Raw genomic sequence first — 23514 nt, forward strand, 5'->3', positions numbered from 1 at the left:
CCTGGGGACCACTTCGGTGGCGACGGTGCACGGTACAAATACCTTTCACATTAACATTAACACATGCTATTAACCGATTACAAAGTTCGAATGCCTTTGAATGACCATTGCGCAAAACATAGTCTGTGAAAGTGAGATTTATAACAGTAGCTCTAGGAGATAATTATGTTCTCACTGTACTATGTGTACTCCAAAATACTTCTTGAGCGAACAACACATGTTTTTCTTTCATGAAATGAAGCACGACCTCGTAACATATGCCAGCCTTACTAAGGACTTAGGCTGTATTTCTACACCTACATAGATGCATACTGAGTGAAGCACATTGGCAGCTACAACGCTGATCCTCCGAACAGGCTGTAGAATCAGGGGTTCGAATCCACTTTTCTTTTTTTTTCTTTTGTTATTCTACAATTATTTTTCATACGCCACATTTCTGTTGTTCGTCTTTTTCTGTCGCTTTAATACTCTTCCAATGTTTTACAGAACACAGTCTGCTCTCATCCACGGCATGGAAACGTGGCATGCTGTGACATGTCATAGCACCTGTCACCTTTGACCCCGACCCCCGCTGCAGGGAATATTGACTCCTGAGAAAGCAGCAGTGACAGGTGTAATAAAATCTTTTTATTGCATTTTGTGCAGACAGGAGTCTAAAAAAATGAAGGCAGGAAGCTATAAAGCGCAAAACAGCATTCACCACCGAAAAACCCTACAGTAAGCACAAAGCACAGAATAACACAAGATAAATACTGACTCATACTGAAGAAACGCACAAGTACACAAAGGAACAAACAGCCCAGGGCCAACTATTTTGGTTTTCAAACTTTTTTTGTGTTTTCTGTACAAAGTTTAAACTTATTTGCATTTGCTATACATAGACTGGAACACAAAGCGTACTAGTTACTATAAATCTATGGAAATATTGCACTCAGAATAAAAGTCACTTTAAAATACATAAAACACCTATAGCTACAGTGATTTCAAAGATCTCCCTTGACTGAGCTCATATTTTGTGGAAACATTCAGAACAATATATTGCACGTGTAGCAGGGAAAATGAACTGTAATCTCCAGGAGACCGGCTGAGGCGGGCAGGGTGGGCCCATCTTCCGCAGAGGCCAAACCCCACCTTGCAGTGCCTCGGCTTGTTTAGTGCAACAGATGTACCTTACATCGGCATTAGCTTTCCCTTTTGAGCCCTCCTGCCTGAGGTACTCTACCCGGGACTCATGCAAGCTCAGCTGCCATCTTGCCACGGATGCTATTGTGAAGGTGTGTGCTCCACCGGCAGGGAAACAAGTTAGACTGAGAAGAAAGGTACGCCGGATCCACCTGCTGCATGGATCCTTATGGTTAGACGTGTTCATCTGTTTACTGGTGGTTGACTCATTAGAGAGGTCACCCAGGTTTCCCGTGAATGCAGGTCGCCCAGCTCTCTGGCACTTTGGACGGCCCATACCTATATGTTTTAATTCAGAATGATGCCACTGTATATACATATCAATAGTTTTTCTGCCCTTCTAAAGAAGCCTTCTACACGACTCCTAGTGCCTTGTGATAGTCCGCGCATGGTGAGATTTACGAGTAGCGTTAACTCCAGAGGCATTGCATTGATGGCTATGACTCACTGGGGTGCAAGAGACCAGGGTAGTCTTGGAGCTTCCCTAACCTGAGGCATGGGATGCTCAGGGCAATTGTCTGGATTCTGTGCTGGGAGGACCTCACTCAGGGACCATGTGGTGAAATTAGGGCATCAGAACTGCTGCCACTAGAGTGTCTTGACGCGGCAGCACTCTAGCCACATTAGCCATGTTTGTTGGATCAGGGTTTAATTATGACAATGAAAAATAAAAAAAACAATTCACCTGTATGCCTTCACAAACTCTCACCCTCGCCTTTACCTTGACATCATGACGAAGACACCAATGCTTTACTCTGCTCCAAAGCCGTAAAGGACCCAGCTTGCCCTTGTAAGTTGGATCCTACTTCCCTGTTTGCTCTCCTATGTATGTAGCATTCTCTTACTGTATCACCGTAGCTCCTTTTGTTCTGCCAGCCAGTAAACATGTGAAACCTGCCACCTGATACTGTATGTGACCTATCACCTTTTTCCTTCATTCGAGGCCCTTCATGTGTTCTTGAGCCGGTCATATGCCTAAAACTATTTCTGTAAGCAAGTGCCTGAATTGCAGGCTATCTGTTTTATGTAATAACGTTAACGATGGACCAGGCATCTTTAGGAAAAGTCTATTTATTTTTGGGTTCTTATCCACTTTTTTCCCTTGATTTTATAGGTATAGTTAAAAATATATAATTTTTTTAACATAGATACAAAATATATAATATAAATAACATTGAAATTAAAGCTGTTTGTATTGGATCATCAAGAGATAGAAAGAAAGATGATCCATGTTTCTTGCCTCAGCTCTTTATCAAGGCTGTTGAATATTATCTTTGCTTGGTCTTTTTACAAGCCTTACACGGAAAAGAAGCACAGTCCTGTGCGTATCGATGCACGTTTCTTTTTCCAAATGTGCGTATACTTATCTGTTCTTTTTGTTATGTTATGAATTGCACACACATCGTCTCTTAGAACTTTGATTCAAAATTGGTATTCCTTAATAGCCTGAGGTCAACATTCCAAATGTACATTTTAGATATATTCTTGTGATTGTTTCAAAAAGACTTCTTCATAGCCAATTTGTATAAGTGAGAACGGTCTCAAAGTTCCAAGGTACAACTTTTGTGCAATTCCTAACATAAAGAACAAGCATTTACATGCACATTTGGAAAAATAAAAGCACACAACACTATGCCTTCTCCCGATGTTAGATACAATTATTTGTAAAAAGACCAAGCAAAGATTATATTTATTAGCCTTGATAAAGCACTTAGGCACGAAACATTATTTCGGCTTTCTTTCATTCTCTTTGATGATCCATTGTTAACAGCTTTCAGTTCTGTGCTATTTGTTTATTTTTATTTATATCTATCTAAGTGAACAAAATATTATTTTTGAATAAGAACCGAAGAAAAAATATACTTATCCTAAAGAAATATGGTCTGCTGGTTAACTTTCTTATATAAGAAAAAGATAGTCTAGGTTTTGCAATAGGGACACTTATCTTCAGAAACAGTGCTTACAAACAAGAGGTTTCGCAGGAAACGCCCCCCTATAGTGCCAATCCATGTCACAGCCAGCCAACTCCCATAAACAATTTTAAGCTATGAATAATTGCAAACCCAAAAGGAGCAGCCCTGCAACTTGGCAACAGGCTCACATGGATATGCCTAAAACTGGATTGGCCGCGATGAAGCTCGTGGGAACGCTCCAAAGCCTCTTCTACCGCATTCCAAATACACAATGGACTTCATCGAAGGGTAACATCACGCTTTCACATTTGTGAAAGTGGTTCCAAACCTTCTTTATGGATTGGAGGTCCTCCCCATCTGGTTGATGGAGGAATGAGACTACTATGAAGCTTTGCTCTGGAGGAAGACATTTTATTGTATCCCACAGTGTGCTCCCCTAGTAGTCATGCAACATGAGTTGGGCTTGCAATCAATGCGTAGTAAAGCAGTGTGGAAGCAGTTGGCCGCATACCAGAAATGTCTTCTTCCTCCGCCTGATACCATGTACGCCAATATAGGGGTAGCGGCGTATTCTCATACCTGATCCCCTATAAATGACTTTGTGAGCTACTGCCAGGAACAACTCAGGGGTCTATGCCAACTGATACCCTGATCTCTAATCCTTCCAAGATGAAAGCTACCATGATATTAAGAGATTGGATTTGAACAAGGGAGGCACTTGGTCAGCTCACTTTGTATGGTCATCTGAGCAGTATTCATAAGAGAGCAGCTCCGGCGGAATCTTACGCATTAAGATTTTCTGATCAGAGTTATGGGAGTAATTTCATGAGATTTCGTTTTAATGTGCCATTGACGAAGGAGAAATAGGTTGCCCAAGGAACTGGCTTTCTGCAGATTCTGGTGCAATTTGAGGGTATGGAAGATCTAAACCACCTTCCACTATTCTGTCCTGCGCTGCTGCCCCAGTGTTTCACATTATTCGGTAATATTGTTAACAATTTGGCACATGTTGGTTCAGAGGACTTATGGTTAAGCATGTTGGGTGGGGGCAGATCAGTTGCCATGATACCTGCTGCGGTGAGATCTGGACAGGTTTTAGATTCATGTAAATGACAAAAATGTTGGTAGTTTTATGGATGTTTTGAGCAGTTGTGTTTTCACTTGGGAATTATGCTAATATCTTTCTATCCATTTTAGAAGTGTAAAAATGTGTTTACACGCTGGTATGTCATAAACTGTAAAATGTGTGTATATGTTTTAATGTGGTGAATTGCAAAGGTTTGTTTTAAACCATAAACATTTTTTTTTAATTACTTGTCAACATCCTATGCCTTGGCCAAGGACCACCAAGAGGCCATTCATTCTGCCTTGAACTCTACATAAATATTCAAAGTCTACGTATATTCCACACAGTATGCCGGCGCGTAGGGGATACCAGGCAACACAACTTTAGAATCTAGATGTTTTCTATAGATAGCAGGTTTAGTTGAGGTCGGTTTCTTGAACAAGAGCCTTTCCTTCAAAGGGCTTTGATGAACTTTTCAGATGCCACTAATAGTCTTGTTTCTGACTCCAAACTATCCATGTTCAGATGTACCAAAAGAAACCACACTATGTAACAAGCTAATGCTGCTGAACGGCTTACGTGCCAGACTATGCCGGTGCAAATCACTGGGCAGGCGCCCTTTCCTCAAACATCCTCACACCGTGTTTGCTAGGTAGTTTCTGTGTGAAATGTTTCTGCCGGGTCTCGGCTGCTGGAAGCTGTTGGAAGCAGTCTTGTTGTGTGACCCAACCAAACTTAAGATATGCTTTGTGGTCCTGCGGGCTTAGGCACTATTTGGAAGCAGGATGTTTTCCTCTGAGAACCCAGTGCCAGACTGGAAACCTATGTTGAAACCCTGAGCCGTCATTCACGTTCTAAACACTGCCTGGCCATGGCTGCCTGCTCCCGATCACCATCTCTATTTATTCTGACAGCATCCTTCTTTAAATGCTGCAATCTTCCACTTATCCTGCTGCATCTCCATTCCAAAAATGGATCCCTTAAAACATGGCTGCCACTCCTTAACAAAGATACTACCAGCCTCCTTGCTGACACACTGCCAACTCCTTAGTCAAACAATGGCATTACCCATTTCCCTTCCTTCCACCGCCTCTCTCCTCCAACACTTCCTTACCCGTATCTGTCAAAAGGAAGAGAGGGCTCAGCAAGTGAGAAGACGATGGGCATCTTCTCAGTAATACGCATTGCTCACCACATAATGGTGGTAACGGTGCTGCAGATTACTCCTAAAACAGTATACTCCCTGTTCCTGAGGGATTTCAGAGGTTCACCCAAATCCAAAGTCCTCCGTCTCTGTTTTATGACATCACAATGTTTGATTGTTCGAGACCAGATGACATATGCTTAGACTCAAGAGCCGAAACAAACCGATGGTTTTATGGTTTGGCCCGCCGCCTTTCACCCACTGTGAACGCGCGGCTAATGGCCTTTCGAAGCAGCCCAACAACCTATAATATTAACAATACCGTTCTTGTTGAAGGTTAAGTCGATATGGCCCCAGCTTTACACTTGCACCTTTGCTGCACTCACAACTAACGTTGCCTTATCTCTGTGATTTACCCAGGATCCCACTGCTGTGGGACTTCATAGGGGAGTACACCTCAAAATCACACAGGTCTTAACCTCCCCTTTGGCTTCCACCAGCCTATGGTATCTGACCCACAGACACCCTTGGAAAGCCAAAATGAAGACTGAATACGCTCCATCGGCATATGTACTGAATTGGAAACAAGCAGAGGGGAGCAGCAGAGAGGCGTACCTCCAAAATGATTCAGTGTACTTACAGCCATCAACGTGAAGAAGGGAGACTTCGGCTAAGGGCATTAACACAAAGAAAGAGCACAGCTTGGGAGGCCATGCCTCCCAGTGCTTGTAGTAGGAGCAACCACACCTCAGGTACTAAGGCTTGGTGGCAGGTGATAGGGTAGAGACATGACCAGTCATTGTAAGGAGTTGGCCATAGTTGGGTATATCTAATTGAGAAAGCATTCAGTGGAGGAGAGAGGCACCTTATGGCATTACAGGAACAGGTGCACGAGGAATGTGGGGGCAAACCAGAGGGGCCATTCACATTAATGAAATACACGGGCCATCTTCACGCAGAGGGCAGGTGCATACAGGGGAACAGATTGCCATGTGTCACAGTTCAGTTACAATGAAGCAAGTGCTGATAGGCGGGTGTCTTTAGTTGACAGGTCTTGACTGAAGTGCTCTGAGCTTCGCCTGCAACTTGACGTAGGGATGTCTTTGAATTCTTACGTTCTTCGCTCTTCGCGTCCTTAAGGAGCTAGTTAAAGAGCTTGCTAACAACCACAACATTTCACTCGGGCTTGGAGTGTTTCAGATCAAACTGTGCTCTTGAAATGATAAAAAGTGGTTGAGTATCTGCATACCCCAGGCAACGGGCTTAAGATTTTCGGAGATTCCATTCTGTAAAGAGGTCCTACTAGCAGGGCAGAGAAATCGACATTGATGTGCAGGAGGTATGGAAGATCAGGTGAGTCGTGATAGATACTGCACACTGTTCTAGTGAGCAAGCAAAGGAAACCAAGAGGGAAAAGGCCACTATCGCACTCCAAGGGGTGGAAGAAAGGGTAAGCGCAAGAGGGGATCTTTTCACAAGTTGAACAAATTCTAGCAGCACCTGTTCAGAGAAGATTTTTTGGGGAAACCAGCGAGGTACAATGAGGGATAGCAATCCGGAGTGCAAAGGCACAAATAAGAGTAAATGAAATGAATCCATGAGCCAATGCACTTCTTTTTAGATGGGGCAGCTTACTTTATTGCACTAGCTCGATGGGGATCTCAGTGCACGTGTTCTAATCATCAGATTCAGGCAGAGTGTGGGACTAAGTAGAGATGCTGGTTTTTTTTTATTGATATCTTGTGCAATTAGGAAATGTGATTCAAAACTCAGATCTACAGATAGACTGCTAAAAACTGTGGGACCCAGCATTGAGAATGATTGTCTCTATGGCTGGGCAGGGTGTTTATTATTAATCTGGGGGGAGGGGTTGGGGGGGTACCTTTGCAATACATTCTGCAGATGTCTTCAAACAGTCTTAACACAGACTTGTCACAACAGGAAGTACAAGCCGAGGTGCATTGAAAGTGCGAGTCGTGCTGTAGCTTCCGGGGTGGAATAAAAGGAGACGATTGGGCAAGCCAAAGATGTCGGAGCAGTTGGGGGTTTAGGGGGGTGGGTTGTAATCCTCACCCCTCTTCAGTTGCTCAGTATAGACAAGAGTGGTCCTGAGACCTGTATAAAGGTGGATGTAGTCCAAATGCACAAAGACCAAGAAGGAGGAGACCCGACAACTACAAGGAACAGGGGGAAGCGGTGGGGACATCAGCAGGGATATCGAAACAATGTCACCTAAACAAATAATACTCTACTATCTTTAAAAGAGCACACAGAAGGATGAATGTAAAAGAGGTCATAAGTAGCAGACAAAAGGTAATTCAGCTTAATCAAGGAATGGGCAGAGAAACAAATCAAGGCGAGGGATATGATCTCAGTCGATTTCTGTGAAGCCTTGGATCCAATCCATTATACAAGTCTTGTAAAAGATTTGAGCGTCTTTGGAATGGGAGGCTGGATGGTGAACTGGATTTGAAACTATCTGAGTGACTGGAAGTAAGAACGCCTGAAATTGTAGTTAATTCAAAGTGACATTAGGGGTAAATTGGGCAGCCAGAAGGTGTTTGGTTCGGTACTCGCTGTTCCATTCTGCTGAGGCCATTTCAGAGGAGATATGACGTGTCTATCTGTGAGTGTTAAGTAGATACGCCACCGGGTGCATAGCTATGGAGACTTTAGAGGTAGCAAATCCAGAAGACTTGGGTAGGATTTAGCCAAAGACGCAGTCATGTACTGTGGGGAGCAGGAATCATTAGGCCGTACGACTGTAGGTGTGGAGCTAAAGGCCACCAAACAAAATCATAATATTGGGGAACCCACAAAGGGAAGGGCGTGCCCCAAGTCTTGTAAGTTACAAAGGAAGGTCGAATCCACCCCTTCCAGAGACAGAAAACCAAAATTCTTAAAGGGATTACATGCGTTGTAAAATGCAGGTATTCTGTGTTTAAACGGTATAGCTCTAGGCCACATTTGCAATATACAACCAGGGATGCATCTCTCATTAGTGTCAAATCTGAGCAGGTTGGGCATGGCCTGCCCACTCAGGGGGAGTGTGGCAAGGTTGTGGGTGTGCCTCACACTGGTGAAAAAAAAGGAAAGGTCTGTGGGACAGCTGAGGTCTTGGTAGCACCTCCGCTGTTGTGAAATGTATTGCTAAGTTCTGCGCTCGTGACTCCGCCTTCAGTACATCAGGTGACCATGTTTGACCCAATCAAATCACATGTCCATAGTTCGGATTATTGATCTCTTTTTCTTTTGGCAATACAAACTAGACCTGTGGCCGAATTGTTGTCGTTATCCCGCCATTCTGATGGTGACCAGATCTTTCAAACCAAAAACCAGGGCCATTTTTCAGAGTCAAACAAAGAAAAGGAACATCAAAGCTGGAGTCTTAAGGTATGGCCAATCAGAATAGCCAAGACCTAGGAATGATGGGTATGTCAGAGGTTTCTTTTCACCAGAAGACTAGTGTAAAATGGACCACTGCCGCAGTGATATGACTAGTAATGTATGTCTTTTAGCCGTCTGTCTTCCTGGAAGCAACAAAAGCGGTTTATGTTACATAATCTCAGGCACAATGCTTTCTATGCACTTCGAATGGAACCATTTATTGGAGAAGTTTTTCCTAAAACTGGGACATTTGACTGTTTTGAAGAAGCTTGTTGGGACAGGACGACATGGTGTGAAAAACCGGAACTGCCCTCCTCCTCTCCGGCCGACTGCGAAATTTAGTCACTCTAACTCTTTCCCATTTCTCCCCAGTTGCAAGGTAATCTAGACTGCCATTTCAGCTGCTTGGTTACCAGACCCACACTGCCTTAGTTTAACGGGTGGGTGCATGTTACTTCTTTTGTACAGAAATGTGTATAGGGCTTCCTCCAATCACCCTCAATGTGTGCTAGGAGGATGGTCGATTGGATCCGATTGGCCAAAACAGCAAGCAAAGGTCCAGCGATTGATGATGATGATAGGCTGGCATTCTCTTCTGCATTCTTTGCTTGTCCACCGGAGAGTGAAAGATCGATGAAGATGCATTTGGGTGGGAGAAGCCCACCGGTTCCTGGCACCCTTAGTGCATCGGCATGTGACGGGGTAGGTCTTAGGCATCCAGATAGCAGGGCAGAGACCATATTCAGCGTCCTGTCTTTAAAGCATAAAATGGCCACTTTGGGTCTTTGCCGAGATATGCCACATAAGAAAACAAATCATCTAAATAAAAGTTGCCCACTCCACTTTCTAAATCCCCTCATCTAGTGCATCAAGTAGCTGTTGCGGATGATCAGTCTAAAAGAGACGAATAGGGTGAAATGTGACGGTCGCTGAAAAGGAGGCTACACTAGAGGAGACTTAAATGAAGTTACCAAACCTATATAGAGCGTTTTCCTCATCTGGCAAAGACTACAAGCCCAACTCTTACCTCATGCCTGGGCACATGAAAGATGGCCCTTTCTGTACAGCCCGATTTCACCTTTAGATATGTGCCGACATCTTGTGGACTTGCGTTAACTGTTATCATGTAGTGTTCAACCATCAGTACCACATTCATGATCTCACCCCTCCCCCTTCCTTAGTGTGCAGACTTCATTATACGCTATGCAATTTGCTGTTCACTCATTGGTCCACGTGAAGTTTAAAGTTCAGATTCCCTGCTAGGAAGCCTTCAACAGTTTCCAGTGAATTACGTGTAAACTTCCTGCTTTTAATCTATTACGCCTTGGGCTGCAACCTATGCGCGGCACAGAGCATAACGTGTTTCCCAGGCAGTACATTTTGTACCAATTATGACATCAACAGGATGGAGGCTCTGTTTGCTGCTTGGGATTGCCCGCCAGATCTGTGGTGCTGTCTCTGTTCCTTACCCTCCCTCATCTGTGAGCTCAATTTTCAAGATGAAGTTGTATGCCCCACCACTTCTTATGCCAAGCAGCCAAGACGGTGCAGATCAGCATACTGCTGGGAACCCAAAGTGAACTGGCTCTGCTATCCTCCAAAAATACTTGTTGCTTATATCTTCAGGTCTTAGTCCCGTAACATCGCTCACAGAAGTGGAGACATTGTTGTGACTGTACCCTGGATGCTTGAGAGCAAGCCACCTGAGAAAAGCATGAGCAAACAACTTCCTCTCACTCAGACTGAATAGTGAGGGGGAATATATGCTGAGAAAAAGGGACAGTATTGTTTGAGTACCCGCCATGGCCTCTTGGTAAACTTGCAGAGATGCCCGATTGCGCTGGGATTGGCTGCATCCAATGACCTCCACCTGTACAAGGGACCAGAACACGGGCACAGTGTTGGGCTGTTCAAGATCTCTTAAAACAGCGGTAATATCAGTTGTGCATGATCAGCGAAGCCTATAATATTATCAGGATGCACAAAATCATGAGAGCCTGCAGTACCATCAGACCTTTCAAGATCTCTGAAGCCTGTTGTAACTTCAGGCTGTTTAATGCTCTTTGAAACCTGTAGTGACATGAAGCTGTGCAAGATCTCTGTAGCCTGTAATGATGTCAGGCATTTTGAGATCTCGTAAGCCTGAAGTAACCATCATCGTGCAAGATCCATGAGGCCTGTAGTGACATCAGGCATTGCAAGATCACTGAGGCTTATGGCACCGCCTGACGGTTTCAGAAAGCAGGTTTGTTGCAACAGGCTGTCTAAGATTCTGTACGTTGGTTGTAACACCAGGCTGTATGAGATCTTGGAAACCTGTAGAAACCACAAGCCGTGCAAGATCTGGGAAGCTTGCAACCACGCAAGGCTGCGCAGGTTCCCTGAAGCCTGCAGCAACTTCCTTTATTTCAAGATCTCTTGAAGCCTTCAGTGGCCTACAGTAACATAAGCCTCTGGAGGATATCAGGAACATTGGACTGTAGATGTGATCTGGACAAAGGAAGTTGGGCTTTGCAAAACCTTTTAAAACTAGAGCAATGTGAGACAGCGAATGCTATATGAATCCTCCCATACAATCAGACTTTTCACTGTCTTGTTAGTATGCAGCACTTTCACCTGAGTGTCCAGTAAAATCAGGTTTCTCAAAATCTGTTGATCTTGGCAAAAAGCCAGGAAGAGCTAGATCTTTAAAGCCTCCTTCTACATTTAGCTTTCCAAGATCCCAAACGCATGCAGCCGCATTTGGCTTTGCAAGAACTCTGAGGCGGGAAGTGACATTGACTATTGCAAGATCTATGAAGTCGGCAGAAGCATCCATACTTGCAAGATCTGCAAAGCCTGCATCTATAATAGTTTGCTTAGGATTTTGCAAGGCTGCTGGGACATCAGGCCGTGCAAGATCCACGGGGCTTGCAACAATGTTAGTCTGTGCATGATCTGCAACGCCTTCTATTACTTTACACTGGGCAGGTTGTTAGAAGCATGCCGTCTCTGAAGTCTAGGACAATGTCAGAGAATGCAAGAGCTGAGGGGACCAAAGTAAGGCTAGGGTGCGCTGGACCCACAGAAAGCCTTCAACAGTAGGCGATTCATGGATGCCTGGGACGGCATCAGGCTTTCAAAGCTCCTTAGAAGACTGCAGCATCAGGTCATGCACAGCTTGGGAAGCATGTAGCAAGCACACGGCTTGCATGACCTGTGCAAACAACACAGCATGGGCTTTTATGAACGTTAGACATGGTAATGTTGATGCAGAATCTACTGCAAGTCTTACCACGCTGCTACATAATGACTCAGAATTGTCGGTAAAAAAATTCATCAATGCTAGATTTTTCAGAAACCTGCCACATCATGAGACCTTGCAAGCTGGTGTAAGACACAGTTGCAGAGTCTCAGAATGTTTGCAAAAGCAAACATGCTTTAAGGCTCTTCACAGGTCCCTAAGCATTGAGTAAAGGCCATTTGAAGCCTATGGTAGGGTTCATTTGTGCACAATCATTGTGACTGTTTTAAGCAATGTCCAGCCATAAAGGGGCTTTAGAGTGATTCCAAGAATGTCAGTAAGGGCAGAGCCCCTGAAGTGGCACATGGCATCTTACAAGTCAACGAAACAGATAAACACATAAATAAATATATAAACAGTTCAAACCAATTAGCCTTCCCTTAAAGCTCAGCTGGGGCACAAATGGCACTATACCACTTTCTGGAGTTTTCAAGAAGAAAATCTAAGCAACAAATTGAAAGACAAACTGTGAAATAATTTGCTGTGAACTTAGTTGCACTAGAATCATGATCAGACCTCTGAGACCTCCAGTTCTTTTGAGCCTCACAGACTGCCATCATCCAAGTCGTTGAGGCTTTTCTGCAGTAAGAGAACTGGCAACAGTTCCTAACACAGGCTTCTGCTCAGAGCAAAACCATGCTGTCTTGTCCAAATTACACAGGTGAGTAAGAGGGAGATCAGAGAGCAGCCCGCGCCGTGCAGGCGGATGAAATGAAGGGCATCTGGGAACAGCTTCAGCAACACAGTTGTGCTCACGTGCGGGAATTTGGGAGCAGCATTAGCCACGCAAGAGAGTTGAATGCAGGATATCTACGAGCGTCGCGTATCAGAGACTTGTCGACATTGGCCATGAGAATTGCAGGCCCCACCTCATCCAAGATAACAGATGGAAGAGGTTTGGGAACAGCATTCATTTCCAGATAATGCTTGTTACTGGTTGTTCTGCAGTGAAATATTTTCAATGTTGCCTTTTCCGTGCCCTGGTGAAGCTGCTGTTCTCCTGCGTAAGAGTTGTCCCGTCGTATCTTCACCAGGGTCACAGTTCCTTCTTTGGGAGTCTTTGTGATAGGCTATGCACAGGGAGGGTAAGTTTTGAGTCACATATCAAAGTCATCATTTAGAATTTTCTATCCTATATATATATATGTATATATATTTTTTTCTTTTTCTTGCATCCGATCATTATTGCATTGAGCTCCCCTGGCATTTATGGTTCGACAGGATTCTGGAATCAATGACAGCCCTTGCTTGGCTCCCGGCCACGTTCCAGCAACTCCTCTGCATTCCTTCATCACCTGTCGTGCTGCCGCTTCCCCCAGACACCTTGACAACGTACACATTCTGTTTCCACACCCAGGAGTTTTCCACTTCAGGGAGTCATGCACACGGACACATCTTGCCACAGGTCATGCACAAAGGAGTGTGGCGGAGGTAGGCTGAGGGGAGCATGTGGAAAATGATCCTCTTCAGAAAAGGAGGGTAAGCTTCTGGAATATTGACTAATAACACTGACGACTGCTTCCCCAATGTGTCCCTCATTACCACGCCCTCACGCATCCACCAATTCTGGCTGGAACGAGAAGGCAGAACATTTAGATGACCGAGACCAGTGGTAGAGTGCAGGGAGCGGAGGCGTGGGGTTGGGGGGGTGTGGGGGAAGGAGTCTGGCATAGAGAGAGAGTGAAACATTTAAAGAGGTAAGCATGCTGGTGGCACTCTCTCTCCCCTACGTCTCTTCATCCTTACGTCCCAACGTTCCACCAAGAGGAAACGCGTCCCAAACAATGAGTCATGAGGGTCCCAAATGGAGACGCAAGAGGAATACAGGGATCGATATACCTTCAAGTTTAACAAATACATAAGGGGGGATCAGCATCATGAATAGGTAATGAACTTGCACCAATTCCTCACGCTCCTGTCAAAGTTTTCACCGGTAGAAGGGAGATAGGCAAAGGTCGGGAACAATTGGTGGTGGGTTCCTATTCTGTGAGGCTCAGTTTACGTGATGGATATATAGACTGTACTCATATTTATATATAAACATTGACAGCAGTGCTGTGATATAGACAGGGGTAAGAGTTGCTCTTTGTGCTGGAATGCTCATGGAAGATCTAGTGCTGCAGTTCAAAATGGAGGAAGGGGGAGGAGCATGTCTGAAGCCAAGTGAAGTTTCTGAGCACACGACGCGGACAGAAGACCCGTTCCCCTCCAGGAGCTGCAAGGCAGGAGGTTGGGGTTCTCGCTCAGGGTGCAGAAAAACCTCTGACAAGTGTTCTCATTTCAAGAGTAGATGGTGATGACTTCCCGCCCTCCGCCACGGACAAGCATGACTCTGTCCAAATGTTCAGTCAGAACCTCCAGGAATTCCATGTCTGTAAGAGGAGGCAAGTTAAGGAATATTCCCAACATATGTACAGCAGAGTTCCCAATACACATGTGTGGAGCCAACAGTTCCATGTCGTTGCTTCACCGCTTCTGCATCATTGTGCATTTGCATCAGTCAGTTGAATCGTCTTTTTTTTTAAATGGGGGCTAAGCCCCAGCACCATTTTTTTACTATAGCCATTACCCTTTTTAACAACCCCCTTTTTTATGGTACCACTTACCCCTTCTTACAACTCTTTCGCTTGTTGCCTGAATACGAGCAAAACCTCTGTGTTGAAAAAAAGAATAATGGGGCAAATATCCCGCGGCGCCCGCCCCTTTTTTCTCTACACCCTTTTTTCAATCTGTTTTAGTTCCCTGAAAAATGAGTCAAACTGACGTAAAAGCTCCAGTCCAAATGCATAACGATGCACATGCATCAATGTAAACATGCGTCACGGATACAACAGATGGGTAGGCCCACACATGACACAACTGAACTTGAGATTCTAAAGGTTATGTGCGGTCACACCGATTAAATGTTTCAAAAAACCTTGTTGGGCAAGGTCACAGAAAACTGTCCAAGAGTGCATTTAAAAACAACATAATTTCAGTACATTGTAAAAGACAGACCATGTTGTTCGTTAATGTAATGTCTGTCATCCTACACACGCGCTCTGATGGGCTCTCTCTTATCATTTCATAGACTAGCACCTGATGTTGGGGTATCTGTCAGTTTCAGGAGGAGAATTCTGAAACGCTAATAGTTATTTAACTTCTAACATGGGCCTCTGCGCAGCCCTGCAGACACAGGGCAAAACCAATGCTTACTTGTGGACAGTAATTGATCACAGAGTTGAGCCCCACATCAAAAAAACAAGTCTAGTCCGGTTTCCTCCAGCAAAACACATTGCGCTGCAGAATGCGCAACCTCTCTACCCCTAAATGAGTACCAGACCTCCCCCAAACCACACCCTTCAAGCAACCATTAGGGTCTCCAGCAAAATACCAGTGGGCTTACAAACTCACCCCATCTTAGTACTTCGTCTAGTCAGCTAACGCACACACAACCCTCTCCCCTGATCAACCAATCAAATACAACCTGGACCTTGACCATGCGTTCACCCTGGCACCGGTGAAACAAGACTCACTCTAATCGAGCACCTATTTTGGGCCTCCAAAGATATGATACAAGAGGCAAACATCACTTCCCTATACTCACTGGACACAGGGAAATTGCAAAAATGTACCCCCCCCACCCTACCTGCCACGGGATCAGCAGATGGCAGAGATGCTACTCCTTCCAACCAACAACCCTCACTAAAGTTGTTGTGAAAGGCCCCAAAGGCACATATCCCTTACAGATTTCTGTACACAGTAAGTACAAGACCCTAAGCCAAAGCTAAAACGCATATGTGGCTGGTTAGAAATCCCAAGCCATGGTCCCCTTAGGGTGACTAAATAATCAGTGTCGGGGGAATTTGCAGAAATGGATCCGTGGCTCCATTGGGAGGATAGCTCAAGAGCAACGTGCTCGCCTTGGAAGCAAGACGACACGGAGCAACGCAGGTTCGATCCCCAGGTCCACGCCTAGAAAGCTCTGGGTATTAAGCGCGTTATAAATAACCCATCATATCATATCATATATCGTAACATTGCAGGCAACTAGCTAGCAGAACCCCGCCGCAGGAGGCATTAATCAGCCAAACACAATTGCGTACACTACCACACCGTACCGATCAACCTTCAATGGTAGCACCTTTCATACCCAAATCTGGGAACACATACTCTGATGTTGGGGGAAATTGCAAGACATTAACCCAATTTGAGAATTCGTCCCTATAGAAACCCAAAATGGCAAGGGACCTGTTCATGCACCCCACACACAACAAAGACAGAGGTCAACACATAAAGGCTTGAAAAAGATGAATGCATTGCTTGGTAGATACCAATGGCTTGACATGTTTACCCTGCCGACATCTCTATAGTCACACCTAGCCCGCAATCTTCATTTCTGAAGAATGTTCTAGGTGCCACTGTTATGCTTCTTTTCTCTTGTTCTAAAATAAAACTAAGATGGTGCAGGATGCTAATTTGCATCTACTCTGTTGGCTGTGCATGGAGATTTGGAACTAGGCCCGAAATCATGTGTTCCTGGCTACGGTAAATCTGCCAGAGTAAAGGTGGCGAGGTGGGCGACACTGCCTATCGTGCCCCACATTAGTGGGAACAGAACACCACCAAAAGCCAGTATGTCTTCTGCGCTTAATGCCTCGCTCAGGCGTGCCTATCTTCCACCAGACAATTTCATTCGGCAACAAGGAACCCGGGTGGTAAACGGGTGGGTGCTTGTGCTGTTATTCATAGCGGTGCCTGTATTCTTTTGCCTGTGCCCATAATCTGCAAACTGATCGGGAGCTTGAGTCATCGTTAAGGTGGAATGAGCCAGTTCTGGAACGTGGATCTCCTGTTCCGTCTGCATGAGCTGCACCTCAAGTGAAGCGAGCGATGAAAGACTTCGCTCCCCTAGATTTCACTGCCGATCAGAGTTGAGGAAGTGCATGTTGGCCGGACGAAAAAAGCAGTATATATACAAAAAATCCAGTAGTTTGCAACCTTGAAGGCAAACACCTTTGCTGGGCAAATGCATGTTTTGCTTAGTGAGTTTCCATGGCGACATAGGTCTCTTGCCTGGGCCCGAAGAATGGATCGCCTGTCATTCTGAAACAAAGTATGTGTTGACCTAATAAGGTGTTCATACTTTCAAGATGGCCGACTGTCTGATATGTTTTTGAAACAAGACACAGCACAGTCCTGGCTTGCAAACATGAGTCCTAATAGCCAGTTTTCCGTCCTCTGACGCTACCTCCCTCGAATGCAGTGATTCTCAAAGCAGGTAGCGGCGACTCAATAAGGCCACAGTATGAAAGCGATTGGCTCAGTTTTTATTCAATGCAGCCCCGGAGAAGAATATCACCCCACTCGGATGCGATGTGGGCAACATCATGCGGTTCAACAGTTATTCACTTGAAAGAGACATCCACATGAAGTCCTCTGCAATGTTTCTTTGGGATTTATAGGTAGATTCTGCAGGGGGGTCCTTGTACAGTCACCAGAATTAATTTTGATGGACCAACTCCAATGGTGCCTCAAGTTAGGTAGGCAACTAGATCTTTCACAAATGTGAAATGTTAAAGGTATTTGTACCATGCACCGTCACCAACTGAGTTGTCCCCAGGCGCTCTGGCGGATCTGCAAACGGGAAGGTGGGATGGGTTAGTAGGTGAAGCGGGAGTAGGATAGTGAGAGGAGTGGTGTTCTGTTGGCAGCTTCAACTCAGTATACACCGGGTGCTGAGCTTTGGGGCAAGTATCGGATCGATGTTGGTCCTCGTGTGCTGTTGGTGCGGCTTATGTGTTGTTGCGGTGTTGTGAAGTGCATGCGGGTTATTGTGGGAGAGATGGTTCTGTGAGATTTTGAGTGAGATAAGTCTGCAGAAATGCTGAGTTTTTTTATAGTGGGTTATATGAAGTTTAACATGCTAACATTCAGAACTCTGTCCGAGTGTGGTGCTCGCCAATCCTCCCAATCTCATCAGGGCGGGTGAAGGGGTTACACCTGGCAGGGTTTTAGGTTTGTGTGAGGCGCTCCCTGTGCTGTTCTAACGTGCTCTGTAAGTGTACTAATTGCTCCTCGCCGTTCTATTCTAGCGAGCTCTGTAGGAGTTCTAATGCGGATGGATTGATTAGTGTGGGTTGGGTGTCTATTCTCCTCCTTGGGTGCTGGAGCTGGTGTTGTGGTCTCCTCTCACAAACTTTCTATCTAAATGTGTCTGCTGGGGGTTTTTGGTTATGGTACGGCTGGGAGGCAGTGGATGAGTCGTTTAAGGGCTTTCGCCTCGGTCTGAGTATGTGATCAGTCTATGGTGACCTCCTTTTGTGGCTATTTCCCATAATATCTTATGGTCTGTCGTGAGGTCCGTTCTTTGGGTTCTGTCTATGTCCATTTTGGAGGGGACCGAGGTTGGTGTTATTTTCATCGCTGTTTAACAGGGTGGGCATTCTAGTGCGTCACTGTTGCAGTTACGCTGTGAAGAGCCATGATTTGAGGAGTTTCCTGAATGCTAGGTGGTTTGTTGTGTTCCGTATATTCTTAGGTAGGTCATTCCAGGTTTTCGGTGCCTGGTGAGAGAAAGAGGATCCTCCAAGTTTTCATCTGTTATAGGGTTTTGGTTCTAGGCGGATGTCTGTGCTTGATCTCAGTGTTCTTGTTGGTTGATGTAGGCGTAGTTTATCGCTTACGAATTCTGCGCCTTGTTTGTGTATTGCTCTGTGCATGATGCACATGGACTTGAACTTTATTCGCTGTTTTAATGGTAGCCAGTGTAGTATCTTTAGCACAGGTGTGATGTGTTCTCTTCTGGGTAGCTTGAGGAGGAGTCTGGCTGCCGCATTTTGTATACGTTGTAGTTTTTTAAGAAGTTGTTCGGGCATGCCCAGGTATAGGCTATTGGCGTAATCTACTCTGGACATGATCAGAGCGATGATGGTAAGTGTTTTGTTGGCAAACGACAGGAACGGTAGGATCCTTTTTGCTGCTCGCAGGAGGAAGAAACATTTCTTGAGTAGAGCCTTTACTTGTGGCTCTAGAGTGGGGTTGTTATTCATCAGGACCCCTAGGTTTTTTACAGTTGATGATGGTGCTGGTGTGAGGCTTCTGCTTTGGCAGACTACTGCCCCTACACCCCAAGAAGATGTATGGTTCTTCACACAGATCCTGAACCCCAACCTTACCGTTCTACGTTTTCCATCATCTGGTGTGAACGAGAACCACTTTAAGAGTAAAACCGTGCTATCGGGATTTAGGCCCAGCATATTGTCCTTCTGATTATCGTTCACTGCTTCGGTTGTCTTTGCATTGACGTGCCAGGGCAGACACATGAACCCTGCCTTTGAGAGTCGACACCTAAGACAGAGACTTACCTTTAGATGGGAAAAATAATATATGCTCCTTCACCTATAATATCGTACGGCAGTGAAAATCAGAACTGTACAGTATGTAGGTGCTATTTCACGTACTCCTTCTTGCCATTTAGAGTTCTTGAACCCGCTCAAGGTTTCAGAGTGCCCACATCTCGAAAGGCTTCTAATTCTAGAATTTCTTCTTAAGCGAAACAACAAATTCTTCAAATTCTGAAAAGGATCATTTTACTGATCAGACTGTTTAGGGGGGATGTTATTTCCATAGGGTCCTTTTCTGAGGGTACATACAACCTCCATAGGTAGGAGAGGGTCCAAAGACTTCCACCAGTGGACCCATACATCCATGGGTGCCATTCATCGTCCAAGGGGTTGTGCCCTTTTCTTTCCTCCAATATCCCTGCATCAGTGTGGCATGCGACTTCTTCCAAGTGGTTGCCAAGTTCACCCTATTTGGGGCTATAGAGAGAGTTCAAGGGAACCAACATGGACAGGATCCCTACTATTTCACACTACAATAGAGTGCGGACCTACACAAGGCCATTTCAATGTAAAGCAATTCCTTACACCTTGTGCCCTAAATATTGGCCCTGGGCACCCACTTGCACCTTTAGGGTCTTGTGTTTTATTTGGGTGGCCAGGGCTAAAGTCAGTCTCCAACTCTTTCTAGTTCGATTGCTTACACTTTTCATTCTGGGATTCTCCATAAAACATTCCTAATCCAACCTTCTTCCATTGAGGAGGTTATATTTCATTAGTGCTGCCTTGGACACCATCCTGCGCAAGTATTTCATCCTCTAAAGAGGAGTCTGTCATCAAAGTTGACTGTGGTCTTTTTTATAGTAGGAAGTAGGAACCACGGTTGGTGGTCCCAGAGAATTCCTGCATTGCCAACAAGACACCTCCATGGAACTTAATCTAACTTCCCAGTGCAACAAAGACCAGCACTCATCTTTTGCTCTAATAATTCTTCTCTTTGGGAAGAACGGAATTTCAAGGTTTTTTGGTGTTGTTGTAGCTGATTTCCTGGTTCTATGTCATTTTCCCGGTTTCTGGAGGTGACATATCAAAAAGACCCATTTTTTCAGTCGATTTCGTGCGACCCCCAGAAAACAGTGAAGGGACATCCCCGTCATTTACTTATTTTTATTCGGGGGGTTCACTCCCCAAGACACCCTTTGCTTCCTGCTTCCCCCTTCTGCATAGACACACGTTTTGCCACATTCACGCGCACACAGACACACACACTACACACCCACTTACCTCTCACTCCCGCAGCTCATCCTCTCCGTCTCGCCGTGCCTGTCAGCCCCTGCACACACTTGTGTGCGGCCCAGGGGCTGACCGTTCGATTTAGAAAGACAGCTCTGTGCAGTCACAGAACGTTCTTTCCGAATCCGTCTTTTTTCCTTTTCCTTTTGGAAAAAAGAAAAAGGTAATTTGACCAAATACCGATCCCCTGGGTAGCGCTGTGGCAGCATACTGCCTACATGTGTAGAGCCAACCACAGCCTCTAGTCAGGTGTGAACAGGAGGTTGCATGGCAACCTTTAAGAGTGGGATGTAATTTCTCTGGCCCTATAATCCTTTCTCCTGCTATTTCAAGGTAGGATTGTTCCGTTATGCATGGATCAATTTACAACCATATTTTTCCTGAACAAGCCAGAGAGGCCCGCCCCCTTCCACACAACCACTGTAAACCACATATGCCTCGCTGCAATCCAGCTGCAGCCAGTATTGATGTGGAAGTGATCCTGAAAAATCCTGTACACTACCCTCCATATGGCCTAGGGCATTCTATGCAGTTTCACAAAGGAGATTCTGCATGTAGGGGTTGCCTCAATCGACACCGTTTCAACCAAATACCCCCAGTAGTGATCATGGATGAGATGGTGATGGGCAGGAGGGCCGGCTTCTTTGATGCTCCTCATCATGGAAACCCACGCGTATCAACAATCTGAAAAACTTTACAGAAATTCAGAGACAGTCCCTGATACATCCAGAATTTGGTTATTGGGGGCGTAGCCTCACAAGTACCAGTACAAACCTTCTTCTCCTGTCCAGGAAGGGCAATTTGTACTTTCTGCAGGATCTTCATCTCCTGTCTCGGCAGGGCAAGATAATTCGTTGCACTTACTTTCCATTTCTGAACTTCAAAGGCGCACTGCTGAGATGCTGCTGAGAGAGTCTGCTGAGAGAGTGTTCTATAATGCTACTGAGGTGTTGCTTAGAGGCTGCTGAAATGCTACTGAGATGCTGAAGAGAGGCTCTTGCGATGCTGCTGAGATGATGCAGAGAGGCTGCTGAGAGAGTCTGCTGAGAGAGTTTTCTATAATGCTACTGAGGTGTTGCTGAGATGATGCTGAGAGGCTACTGAGATGCTGCTGAGAGGCTCCTGTGTTGCTGCTGAGATGATGCAGAGAGGCTGCTGAGAGAGGCTGCTGAGAGAGTCTTCTGGGAGAGTTTTCTGAGATGCTACTGAGGTGTTGCTGAGAGGCTGCTGAAATGCTATTGAGATGCTGCTGAGAGGCTGATGCGATGCTGCTGAGACGATGCAGAGCGGTTGCTGAGCTGCTACACAGAGTGTGCTGAGAGTTGCTGCTGAAATACTACTGAGATGCTGTTGATAGGCTCCTGCGATGCTGCTGTTACGATGCAGAGAGGCTGCACAGAGGCTGCCTAGAGAGGCTGCTATAATGCTACGGAGGTGTTGCTGAGTGCTTGCTGAAATGCTACTGAGATGCTGCAGAGAGGCTCCTGCGATGCTGCTGAGATGATAAGCGGTTGCTGAGATGCTGCTCAGAGTCTGCTAAGAGAGGTTGCTATAATGCTACAGAGGTGTTGCTGAGAACCTGCTGATTTTCACACCCACACTATGAAGGTCAATCTGAAAACCATTTGTGACAGGATTGATTCTATTGCCACTTCCATTGACAACATTTTGCTTTTTTTGTCTGGCTGGCACAGGTATTAAGATATCCTACTCGTGTAGGCATTGTTTTTCTGTAATCACTGGCTACCTTAATCCTCCTCACCCTCTTGGAAAAAAGAACGGACACTGCTTTCAAAGGTTGTTGCTCCTTTAGGGCAGGCTGCACCCAGTTTGATCATGCTGCAGACTTCAAGATTAAACGTGCCAACAGGGCTAAAAAGATAAGAGCGGGAAGCGGCTGCTTACACATGCAGACATCATCACGCATTGCAAATTGCTCCTCCTCTGCACCACTTTGCATGCACCCACACACAGCTTCTCTCTTATCTACATATCCCCTTCATATGACCCCTCATTCCCGGGAAACCGGTCGGATGCGTTTGCTAATCTTGTGGTAGGCTGCCAACACTTCACTATACAAGAAGAGTGGAATCCCTGTCTGGAAATAAAAAGAAAACAGGAAACAGGCCTTTTTCTTGCAACACAACCTGTCCATGGAACAGGTTACCACCGCAGATACAACTGGCCTCCTCCCGCTTACATGTCAGGAAGGACCTGAAGACCTTGACCTTCAAAGAACATCCTGCCAATCGGTTATCCTCCACCCTAATGCTCGCCCTGTGGAGTTACTCCCTCCCATGCACCCCTTTCATCCCAGGTCCTCCGCTACCCCTTCTGCTTACTTGTAACCATCTGGGTGCGTCGCCCTACGTACAGAGCTCCATGGCTTCCCACCTAGGGTCACACTTTATACATCTCATAAAGGAGAAGATGGCTACAACATCCCTTTCAGCGACCTTGCAAGCAGTGCAATGCTACAACCGGAAACTGTACAGGGAGTCTCCTTCTCATTTCTGTGGATCAAGCTTTGCAATGCATATAAGCTTGCTCTACAGCACCACCTAGAGGCCACAAAGAGTGCAGCTAGAATCCTGACGTCAGTCGCTTCACACGCTCAGAGACGTGGTGCCTGCGAAATGTGCCACACAAGCACACTGGTAATCAGGGCCGTCAAACACATATCTCCAGTGCTTTAAGTGGGGTAAGAAATTGAGGGGGGAGCCCTCGTTTGGGGGCGTGGCTTCCATTGTGGGCGTGGCCTAAAAGTGCACAAATCATAGTGAGGTGCACAAATATATAAATGTATGTGAGCATTTATATATTTATATGCGTACTGCTATGGTTTGTGCATTTTTCAAACCTTCTTTTATAAACATAGCAATGCTACATATTTCTATGTTTATAAAAGGTGGCTTGAAAAGTGC

The 23514-nt window shown here is 45.5% G+C and overlaps 1 protein-coding gene across 3 annotated transcripts in view; it reads right to left on the reverse strand.

Moving 5' to 3' along the window:
- Nucleotides 1–605: 605 nt before the first annotated feature.
- Nucleotides 606–23514, reverse strand: part of SLC12A5 (solute carrier family 12 member 5) — a 1549598-nt gene continuing 1526689 nt past the window's right edge. For all 3 annotated transcript variants that reach the window (XM_069651368.1, XM_069651367.1, XM_069651369.1), the window contains one exon: nt 606–14347. In XM_069651368.1, coding sequence (XP_069507469.1) covers nt 14256–14347 — 92 coding nt within the window. In that variant the 3' untranslated portion in view covers nt 606–14255. The remainder of the gene's footprint in view (nt 14348–23514) is intronic.

Source organism: Ambystoma mexicanum, chromosome 3p, assembly GCF_040938575.1.
Source record: "Ambystoma mexicanum isolate Mex_15411 chromosome 3p, UKY_AmexF1_1, whole genome shotgun sequence".
NCBI lineage: Eukaryota > Metazoa > Chordata > Amphibia > Caudata > Ambystomatidae > Ambystoma > Ambystoma mexicanum.